Source organism: Emys orbicularis, chromosome 12 (genome assembly GCF_028017835.1).
Source record: "Emys orbicularis isolate rEmyOrb1 chromosome 12, rEmyOrb1.hap1, whole genome shotgun sequence".
Classification (NCBI taxonomy): Eukaryota; Metazoa; Chordata; order Testudines; family Emydidae; genus Emys; species Emys orbicularis.
The window spans coordinates 31692738-31704784 of NC_088694.1; the positions used below are offsets into that span (position 1 = coordinate 31692738).

Here is a 12047-nt window from a genome sequence, read left to right on the forward strand (position 1 = left end):
ACACACACACACCAAGTCCATCTGATCCAATCATATGTTATTTATGTAGCCTGCTAAAGCATTTTTCACTCTTTACAGATCTAGAACTGAAGGAATTACTTTGTTCTGAATGCCCACTGTCCACACTGCTTCATGATGTAAGAAAATCTGGAAACCTAGCTCCCCCCTTTCAGCAACAAATAGCCAATGTTCTGTGCTAGAATCTGTACAGCCTGTTCCCTAGTCAAAGGAACATACACAGAAGGGTCAAAAACACAGTCATAAACACAATTTTTTCAACCTTGCGGACAACGAGTCTGCAGTCTCACAAAACAGATGAATGTGACTTTCTTGCCACGAAATCCAGTAACCCTTGATAAACTGATTTAACCACATAGTTCATAGATTACTCCTGGTGGAGTTCTGTGCCTCTGCGCAATGCAGAATTTGCAGAGAATTAATGTTCTGCGCAGAATTTCATTTCCCCCCACGGAATAGGTGCTACAGAGTTGCTGGCCACTACCAGGGGCTGCTAGACCCAGCAGAGCCCAGCTCTCCAGCTCACAAATACAGGATATGGACAGAAGAAGGGAGAGCTGGAGCTGCAGTCCCCAGCACATCATGAAAGGAGGCGGCAGCGTGCAGGAAACTCCATAAAAGTCCAGAACTCACCAACAGGCTGTTTCTCTCTCTGGATTCCTGGGCTCTGGGAGTAGGGGATGCGGGTGTCTGGGCCAGGAGTTCGGGGGGGACACCCCATAGCTGGGCTATGGGGGGATAGAGGCTGCAGATGTCTCGGCTGGGGGGCACTCCGCAGCTGAGCTCTGCGAAGTAAGGGGTGCGAGTGTCTGAGACTGGAGGGGTGGATTTTTCCCTCAAGATGTGCCCACCTGGCACGTGTGACACACCCAGATCAAGACACCAAACAAAAGCATAACAGAGAACTGGGTTGTTGTAGGGGTTTATTTAACTCTCCACTCCTGGGGGAAATCTTTTTTGTCGGTACTGTTACAAACATACTTGCTGACAGGTATTTTGAAATAAATTACCAAAATTATTTAAACTGGTATGATTATATTGTGTTATTTTGACAAATAAAATGTGCAGAATTTTAAAGTATTGTGCACAGAATTTTTAATTTTTTGGCACAGAATTCCCCCAGGAGTAACAGATTCCAAGGCCAGAAGGATCAATGTGATCAGTCTAATCTGTATAACACAGACCAGAAAACTTGCCGAAAATAATTCCTAGAACAGATCTTTTAGAAAAACATCCAATCTTCATTTAAAAATTGTGACTTATGAAGAACCCGCCACAATGCTTGGCAAACTGTTCCAATGGTTAATTACTCTTACCATTAAAAAATTATCCTTATTTCCAGTCTGAATTTGTCTAGCCTCAACTTCCAACCACTGGATCATGTTATATCTTTCTCTGCTAGACTGAAGAACCCATTATTAAATATTTATTCCTATGTGGGTACTTATAGACTGTAATCCAGTCATCCCAACCTTCTCTAAATTAAATAGATTGAACTCTTAGAGTCTATAGAAGGCATGTTTTCTAATCCTTTAATCATTCTCTTGACTCTTCTCTGAACCCTCTCCAATTTATGAACACCCTCTTGAACTGTGGGCATCAGAACTGGACACAGTATTCCAGGGCCAAACAAAGGTATAACCTCTCTATGCCTGCTCAATATCCCCCTACTTATGAATCCCAGGATCACATTAGTTTTTTGGCCACAGCATCGTACTGGGAGTGCATGTTTATCTGATTATCCATCTTAACCCTCTAACAGCGCCTATGGGAGGCCTACTATGGGTCACACACATTTATTCCTGGGGAAATTCTGCGCCAGTGCATAATGCAGAATTTTTCAGAAATTCATGTTGTGCATGCAGAACTTCCTTCCCTGACCCCCCAAAATGGGCTGCATAGTTGTTGGCCGCCACTAGGGGCTGCTGGACTTGGCAGAGCCTAGCTCACAAATAGAAGACCGGGGGAGGGGGGGGGGGGGGAGGAAGGGGAGGAAGGAGGAGAGAGACACGGACTGGAGGATTCCCAGCAGCTGCAGTTCCCAGCACGCTCTGAAGGAAGGAAACTCCTTGCAAGCCCAGGATCCAGCATCAGGCTGTGTTTCTCCCTCTGGATCCCTGGGCTCTGGGGGGTAGAGGGTGAGAGTGTCTTGGCTTTGGCAGAACAGGACTTAAATGACTTAGGAAGCTAATTCCCCTTTTACTGGGACTTGAGCTCCTAAGTCATTCAGGTTCTTCTGAAAATTTTACCCTTTGTCCCTAATTATGATAAACTACAACATACCAGAAAATTTGTCCAGCATAGCATCTCCCTTACAACTACAAAAGAATGATATTATCCAGCATCAGTAGCCACCCCCATGGTTACTGATAAGGAAAAATCTCCAGCACCAGTGCACGACACACACATGCACGCCTTCAGAGGAATGGACATATGCAATCAAAGAAAAACTTAATTTTTATTATGCAGAATGTTTCATAAAAAGATCATTCAGGGATATAAGAAAAACACTTTAAATAAAATAAATCCACTTGTCATTGCAATGAAGATTCTTTCAGGATCTCCTTCTGTATTGACAACAGAAGAGATTAGCCAACAGACTCTCGCCTGACAATTCCTGTTGGCAGGGCATCTCAATGAAGAGCCTTCAAATCTAGAATTCACTTCCTCCACAAGTCTGACAGATGCCCAGCCTACTGGCTTTCAAGAATTGGTGCTCAGCTTTTGCCTAAGGACATGACTGTGGGTTATGTTTACAACCTAGATCTGGAGTCTGACATTTTATTTGACAGTGATCAGCTAGTCTCTTATCATTTTAAGAAGTGCGTGTACACGTGCTCAGGAACAACTGTGTGACGGGTATACGTTTAAAAAACAAAAAAGTTATCACAGGATATTATTAGGGCAGAGCTGATTAAAGTATTGACAATACATGACAGATATGATACAAACTTAAATCACATTCCTGTAGTGATAAATTACAAATATTTATTTAAAATCATTTACTGGCTAAGATTCTAGATAAAAACAAAAATTAGTTAAGTGTTCACTTGATGGATTTTTCACTGACGCGAACATGAACAAATCAACTGAATTCAGATTTAAGAAACAGCTAGTCTTTTAGAATTAAATTGGAAAACACACAACATTTCTCACCTGATCTTTGGAAAAAGCTTTGATGTGAATATTTTTGACAGTCTGAACTACTCCATCGTAAAATTTCACAGTGTAAGTACCTAAAAATTGAGAACACATCCCAATTAACAGTGTAATTTAACTTGCATTTTGATAATTATTCAAAGAATAAACACTGAACACTCCAGTTCTAGAGATGCACATCTGGGTTCTAAATAAAAGTTCACTTTTTTAGGGTTACGAAAATTTATATTCTTAAACTTTAAGCCTCTTCTTTCACTAAACATGTATGAAGGGAGAATACAGTTTATTTCTTCTAGTTTCATCTATATTAACGTAAGAACAAGTATACTAATAAAAATCATGAGTAAAAAAATGTATTGTCAATACACATGAAAGCATGCACACTGGGATTGATGAAATTATTTCTTAGACTCCATGCTTTCAACTGAAAAAATAAAACAAAAGAATTAATTTTGAGACTAACAGATCCAAAAGGGATCAAAGTCAAATGAAGGAATATGAGCAATTCCTTCCTGTTTACAGTACTCACACTGGTAGTGCCATTGAAGGAAGGGAGTGCAGGAAGTAGGAAATAGCCCTGTGTGTTTAACCCAGGGGTTCTCAAACTGGGGGTCGGGACCCCTCACAGGGGGTCGCGAGGTTATTATGTAGGGGGTCGCGAGTTGTCAGCTTCCACCCCAAACCCTGCTTTGCCTTGAGAATTTATAATCGTGTTAAATATAAAAAAAAATGTTTTAAATTAATAAGGGAGGGTCGCACTCAGAGGCTTGCTATGTGAAAGAGGTCACCAGTACAAAAGTTTAAGACTCACTGGTTTAACCTGTAGGATCTGCTTTCTGCAACTGAGATGCTCTTAGTACTATTTTACATCTCTCCTAAATTATGAAAATATTCCTATAGATTTAAAAAAAAAAAAAAAAAAAAACACCTTACCCCCAAATAGCTATTTACCCATGACAAGCTTTAAAGTTCCTATATTAAATCAATTGCTGACTGTTACACATGAAAAAAATGTTTAATATCTGAAAATTATAATAAGCTGCTGAACAGTTCCACATGAGACTCTAATCCACTAACAATGAGTACCCAAGTCTAATGACCAAGTTGCAAACAAATGTATAAATGCCTTAAATCCTGCTTGGCAAGAGAAGAGCCTAGTAATTATGATGCTGAATACATCTATAGCAGTGTATCAAACTGAAGTGTTTCACATTTCTACCCTTTTCTCTCATATTTTAGTGATCTATATTAAGAATCATTAGGCTGAAAATTATTCTGTAAGTCTCTATAATCTCTTAGTGATGTCCACAGCAAATAATCTTTGAGAGAGCTGTATTAAATTGTGGAATAATCTCCAAAAGAAAGTATCAAAGAGATAGCCGTGTTAGTCTGGATCTGTAAAAGTAGCAGAGTGTCCTGTGGCACCTTATAGACTAACAGACGTATAGGAGCATGAGCTTTCGTGGGTGAATACCATGCATCCGAAGAAGTGGCTATTCATCCACGAAAGCTCATGCTCCTATACGTCTGTTAGTCTATAAGGTGCCACAGGACTCTTCGCTGCTCCAAAAGGAAGTGACGCACGCTTCATTGTTTTGACACTTTAAAAATTGTACTGGACCATACTCTATTATCTGATCCAGCCTACAACTCCCAAACAGTGTTCCCTACAGTATATTTTCCAGGAAGCACACTGTAGGTAACAAATTTGAATTCCAACTTCTATGATGAGGAAAATAACGCGTTCTGCTGAAAGTAAAGCGTACCTGATTTAAATGTAGAATCATTTAAATTTCAACAAAAAATATACTTATGTATTTAATAGTGGGCCTGACACACTCATTAAGAATACAGAGGTAGTTTTGGTGGAAGAATGCTTTGTGCACCTCTGAAAAAGAAAATAAACCTCAGACCACTGCATTTCAAGGAAGATGAATTCAGCAATCGTAAGAAGGTCCCAGATATTTAAAAAAGAAGATCTTTGTATTTTATTTATTTAGCCTGTGTCTTCCAAGTATAGAAAAAATACATTAAGGGTGAAAGCATGTATGTGAATCTTAGAGAAAGAATTGGTCTTCCATCAAATTGTATCCTCTCCTTTACAATGACAAAAAAGACTACGTTGTGCCTGTTCTCTGCTGCCAACACTTCTTTAGCAATTATATGAAGTGGCTAAAAAAATTTGTAATTAATTTATTCTCCTCCCAAGTTAGGTCATTTGGTAGCTTGTGCTAGCCACTGGAAAAAATGCACAACATACCCACTGGTTACATACCAATAACATTTAATGAGAAATTACAAAATTGAAAAACTAACTTTTTCGTAAAATTAACTTACTGTAGTATAATGACTTTTCTTGCAGAGATGTGCTATGTTCTCTGGAAGCATGAGGAAATTCTGAACACAATTAAATTTATCCAGTTATTAACTACAACAAAACGAATAGGTGACTTACCATCCTTGTTAACAGAAGTGACTTTGGCTGGATAAAAACGACAATCAGACCAGCAAGCCAATACCTGATCATTTATACGAAATCCCTACAAAGAGAAAAAAAAACTCTTTAACAATTTACATTTCCTGAATTAGAGAAACAAAATTAGGAAGATTTAAAATATACTGCTTCATTAAAACACTAGAACTGTTTCCTTGTTAAAAGTAAAAAAGCAAAAATGAAAAAACACCCCATATCCTTCAACAGGCAGCCACTGCAGCAGCACTTGCGCATAAGAAAGAATTTATATTCAGCTAGACATGCAAAAAAGAAAAGTTCACACCATTCTATTGAGACGGTAAGCTCCTTCAGGCAGGACTGTTCCTTCCTCTGGCTGTATCACACCAATGACATTGTTAGCACTCAGCTATAACAATCACAAACTATATCTGGCCATGTACATGCTGCATTCAGGGACCTTAATGGGTTTAGATGCATAAAAGACTTGGTACATAACTAGCTGAATAATGGGAAATCATTGAATACACTGTTTTCAACTTACACCACATCCGTCTTCCTCATGTAACCCCTCTTTCCTTAACTGTATTTTCTCTAAGGGACGCAGATAAGGACTGTCCCAACAAAACCATTCATCATATCGGTGGTTCCAGCGTTTGAAATGGATAAGCACTTTTCCTTCTTCATAGTCAATTTCTTCTATATGAGCTGGATACCTAGACAAATAAAGAGTTCACTAAAATAACTCTGGTTAAGAATAAGATGAGATGCCTCAAAAAGCAGTAGGATGATTACAATATAAGGCCATACATATATCTAGTTGTTCTGCTGACACTAGCAAAAGTGAAAAAAAATGATGCTTAAGCAGTCTGTAGTGGTACCGAGACCTGAAGATATGGGAACAGCCTTTTCCCATAGTTTTTCTATTTTTATGTAATTTGTTTTATGTGTAGCTTCCACAAACAGTAAAATGAAACCTCTCTTCTATCCAAATAAATGTCTATGTTTTATCTCACTGTCTTTCCAACAAAGGTAGCAAGACACAAGCACAATTTTGGGATGCCTCTTCAATCAATAGGACTAGTACTCAGACAGCATACTGGACTAAACTGGATCATGCATCTGATCTAGCATGGCAATATCTATATTTGTAAGTATACAAGTCTGTTAACTGTATTAAAATACATATCTGATTGTGCCTAGCTTACCAAGTGATCCAGATCACTCAGTATCTATGACCTGTCTTCATCATTTACCAATCCACAAATTTGTGTCATCTGCTGGTTAACTAGGCAATAATTTCATATTTCCTTTCAGGTTACTGATCAATACTGAATAGCACTGAGATAGAGCCTTCTCCTTAACGTTTATGCATTGTTTAAACCCAACTTGGCTCAACCTGCACTTCTCTCATGCCTCTAATTTCCCACAATGACAGCCTCATAAATGGTCAAGTATCATTCTGGGTTCAGTATACACCTCCTCATCAATTGACAGATCTATTTCATAAGATAGAAGAAATACTGGACTGCAAGTGGGACCACCCAACAATTAGTAGTGACTGAACCTATCAAGGACTTATCAGAAACACATTAACTTTAGGCAGACCTGTCACTGCAGCTACCACCATTTAACAGCCTGACATGTGCAGACAGGAACCTCATGGATATATAGACACTACTCCTGTTCTTCCCAAGGATAAATTACATAATTTCTCAAACTGGTCCCCCCTGGTTGCCACAATATCCTTTCTATCCATTAACTATATTTGACCACGTGCCAGTGCCAAGAGAACACATCCAAAATCTCAACATTGAGGCTATGTACCAACATCTTTAAAGGCTAAACTTCACTGACATAGTTAAAAAGATACTCAAGTTTTAAATCTCTGCAAGACCAAATTACAGTTTCTGAAGCATTCAAAGCTGTTACCCAAGGTTTTCAGAACCCCCAACAGGGGCAACTTAACTATTTCACTCCAGCAGCTCTAAGGTATAAATCAACAGGAACGCAGCAATTCTGTCTGATCAAGGAGTAATGCAAGTAAACATGCTCTTGTCTAAACCTGCAGTTCATTAGATTTAAGTAGGGCTGTCAAGCGATTAAAAAAATTAATCGCAATTAATCGCGTAATTAATCGCATTGTTAAACAATAACAGAATACCATTTATTTAAATATTTGTGGATATTTTCTACATTTTCAAATATATTGATTTCAATTACAACAACACAAAATGTACAGTGCTCACTTTATATTTATTTTTATTACAAGTATTTGCACTGTAAAAACCAAAAGAAATAGTATTTTTCAATTCACCTAAGTACTGTAGTGCAATCTCTTTATCATGAAAGTTGAACTTACAAATGTAGAATTATATACAAAAAACCTGCATTCAAAAACAAAACAATGTAAAATTCTAAGCACCTGCAAGTCCACTCAGTCCTCCTCCTTGTTGAGCCAAATCGCTCAGAAAAACAACTTTGTTTACATTTGAGGGAGATAATAATGTCCGCTTCTTGTTTACAATGTCACCTGAAAGTGAGAACAAGCGTTCTCATGGCACTGACTGGCATTGCAAGCTATTACGTGCCAGATGCGCTAAAGATTCATATGTCTCTTCATGCTTCAACCACCATTCTACAGGACATGCCTCCATTCTGATGACGGGTTCTGCTCGATAACAATCCAAAGCAGTGCGGACCGACGCACATTCATTTTCATTATCCGAGTCAGATGCCACCAGCAGAAGGTTGATTTTATTGTTCGGTGGTTCGGGTTCTGTAGTTTCCGCATCGGAGTGTTGCTCTTTTAAGACTTCTGAAAGCATGCTCCACTCCTCATCCCTCTCAGATTTGGGAAAATTCGTAAACCTTGGGTCGAGTGCTGTAGCTATCTTTAGAAATCTCACATAGGTACCTTGTTTGCATTTTGTCAAATCTGCAGTAAAAGTGTTCTTAAAATGAACAAGATGTGCTTGGTCATCATCCAAGACTGCTATAACATGAAATATATGGCAGAATGCAGGTAAAAAAGATCAGGGGACATACAATTCTCCCCCAAGGAGTTCAGTCACAAATTTAATTAACACTTTTTTTTTTAAAAATGAGCATCATCAGCATGGAAGCATGTCCTCTGGAATGGTGGCCATAGCATGAAGGGGCACATGAACGTTTAGCATATCTGGTACGTAAATACCTTGCAAGCCGGCTACAAAAGTGCGACAAATGCCTGTTCTCACTTTCTGGTGACATTGTAAATAAGAAAAGTGCAGCATTATCTCCTGTAAATGTAAACAAATTTGTTTGTCTTAGCGATTGGCTGAACAAGAAGTAGGACTGACTGGACTTGTAGGCTCTGAAGTTTTACATTGTTTTGTTTTTGAGTGCAGTTATGCAACAACAAAAATCTACATTTGTAAGTTGCACTTTCATGACAAAGGGATTGCACTACAGTACTTGTATTTTTCAATTCACCACATACTATCTCTTTTGTTTATCAAAAAGCAGGGCAGAAGAGAGGCCAAACGAGAGAACAGTATACTGAAAGTGGCGTTCTCCTACCACAAAACAAAATAAATTTTCAGTGGCTTAGCAGAATGGCCACATGAAAGTACGTGTCCTGAAGGTCCAGAGCAGCGAATCAGTCGTTCTGAGACAGCACGAGGAGGATAGCCAATACAGAATCTCATGTACTTTGATTAAGTTGTTGAGGCCACGAAGGTCGAGAACAGGTCTCATTGCGCCCTTGGATTATGGTATCAGGAAGTACCGGGAATAAAAAACATGGCCCAAGTGTTCTGGCGGAACTTCCTCCACTGCTCCCAACTTCAAAGAGCTAACCTGCTCAACAAGCAGCGTCTTGTGAGAGATCCCTGAAGAGGGACGGGGAAAGGGGGCATGAAGAGGAACTAGATAGCGTAGCCTGATCTTACAGTGTCTAGGGCCCAGCTGTTGGAGGTAACTGAGTCCCAAGCATTGTAAAAGTGGGCCAAAGGGATGGGAGGATTGAGGAATGACTGGACCACTGCTTTGGACAAAGGAGTAAAAAAAATGGGCACATGGCCTGTGCCGAGGGAGAGACTGAGGGCTGCCCAAAGCATGCACCCGACTGCTTCCTCTTTTTAGGATCTATCCCTTTTTATACGGTACTCCATTTTTTCGGGGACAAAGTTACGCAAAGGCAGGCTGTGGGTGATATTGCTGCTGCACCCCATAGTGGCATCTTTGCACGGATGGCATGTACACATCCAAGGACCTCAAGGCAGCCCTGGAATCCCTGAAGGAATGCAAGGTGTCACCCATCTTGTCCGAGAACAAGACTCAGCCATCAAAGGACAAGTCCTTTATGGCTTACTGGACGTCTAGGGCAACCCCAAAGTTTTGCAACCAGGAAGCCCTCCTCATGGCTACTGCCAAGGCCATGAACCTGGCCGCAGTGTCCACAACCTCAAGGATAGACTGCAGGGACTTTCTAGGACAAGCAGCCCTCTGCAACCAACATCTCAAACTCCTCACATGACAGCTCGGACAACTGCTCTTCAAATTTAGCCATGACTGACCAATTTAGGCAGTCATACTTGACCTGTAAAGTCTCTTCATTAGTAGGGCCCTCCCAAATTCATGGCCATGAAAAATGCATCACAGACCGTGAAATTTAGTCTCCCCCCGTGAAATCTGGTGTTGCATGCTTTTACCCTATACTATACAGATTTCACAGGGGAGACCAGCGTTTCTCAAATTGGGGGTCCTGACTCAAAAGGGAGTTGCAAGGGGTCACAAGGTTATTTTAGGGCAGTCGTAGTATTGCCACGCTTACTTCTGCTATGCCTTCAGAGCTGGGCGGCCAGAGAGCAGCAACTGTTGGCCAGGCGCCCAGCTCTGAAGGCAGTGCCCTGCCAGCAGCAGCACAGAAGTAAGGGTGACAATACCATACCATGTCATCATTCTGTGCTTCTGCCTTCAGAGCTGGGTGGCCAGAGAGTGGCAGCTGCTGACTAAGGGCTCTGCTTTGCAGGCAGCAGTACAGAAGAGTGGCAATCCCATACCAAGCCATCGTTACTTCTGTGCTGCTGCTGGCAGTGACTCTGCCTTCAGAGCTGGGCTCCCAGCTAGCAGCCGCCGCTCTCCATCTACCCGGCTCTCAGGCAGCAGCGCAGAAACAAGGGTAGCAGTACCGCAACCCCTCCCACCCCCAAATTCCTTTTTGGGTCAGGACCCCTAAAATTGCAACACAATGAAATTTCAGATTTAAATAGCTAAAATAATTAAATTTAGGATTTTTAAAATCCTATGCCATGAAATTGACCAAAATGGACCGTGAATTTGGTAGGGCCTCTATTCATTAGCAATCCTCATCTGCAGGGACAATGAGGTATAGACCTTCCTACCCAGAACATCCAACCGTGGCGGTAGACATGAACCTACTCTGCCAGGCCCTGTCATTTACCATCATTACTACCAGGGAGTTCTGGGCTGGATGGGAACAGGACCCCTGACATCCCTGCATAGGACCAAAGCAGCACTTCAAGTATTTCACTACCACACCCTGTGTACTCCCTCCATAGGGCTCTCATCGGCTCGAGGAGTGCATCATTGATCAGGAGGCCCGCTCTCCAGGGGACGGCAGGCTGTAAAATGTCCACCAGTTTGTGTGTGTTCTCTTGGAGGAACTCTGCCTGGATGCCCAGGGATGCGTCTACTGGTACGCCTTAAAAGTCCTCCAGGATAGAAGGAGAGGATGAACTCAGCAACGCAGCACTGTCCAGCAACAAGGACAAAGATCTTGGCTGACCCAAAACCAGCTCTCGTTCCCAGGAAGACATACCCGGGAGGAGGACAATAGCAGTTCTGTGGGGAGGAAGACCACCGATGGCCTGGTCTAAGTCTGATTCAGATCCACCACTGTCAACCTGGAGGATGACTTCAGCTTTAAGTGGGATCTCTGTGAATGAGGAGCATCTCACTGAGTCCAAGGCCACTAATAGGAGTAAGGCAGTGGTTCTCAACCCGCGGCCCAATCAGCACACAGCTGCGGCCCATGTGACAGCCTCAGTGCCATACAAGTAGTATTGGATGCGGCCCACAATGGTAAATTGGTTGAGAACCACTGGAATAGGACATTGGTGACCAATAGGGACCTCTGTCCCGGCCACAGGGCATCTGCCAACCCTGAAAGCCATACTGGTTCACTGGTGGCCCCGGATTTCATTAAGTGATGCAGAGCGGAACGATGACAACTCCAATTTTGAATCAGAGCCACACGATCTTGGCAACATAAGCAGAGTGATGCCTGAAAGAGCCAGTAGGCAGTCCAATTCATCTGTTGCCCAGAAAGAGGCGGGAATTAGTGCTCTCAATGAAGGTAGTATGAGCATGCCGGGGCCACAGGCAGTGGGCGGTCCTGGAACAAACATCAGTA

At 41.5% G+C, this 12047-nt stretch overlaps 1 protein-coding gene across 1 annotated transcript in view; it reads right to left on the reverse strand.

Moving 5' to 3' along the window:
- PHF20 (PHD finger protein 20) overlaps positions 1–12047 on the reverse strand; it is a 161844-nt gene that overhangs the window by 112730 nt on the left and 37067 nt on the right. Inside the window, exons 4-6 of the mRNA XM_065414947.1 lie at positions 6174–6345; positions 5633–5717; positions 3175–3254 (exon numbers count right to left, since the gene is read on the reverse strand). Coding sequence (XP_065271019.1) covers positions 3175–3254; positions 5633–5717; positions 6174–6345 — 337 coding nt within the window. The remainder of the gene's footprint in view (positions 1–3174; positions 3255–5632; positions 5718–6173; positions 6346–12047) is intronic.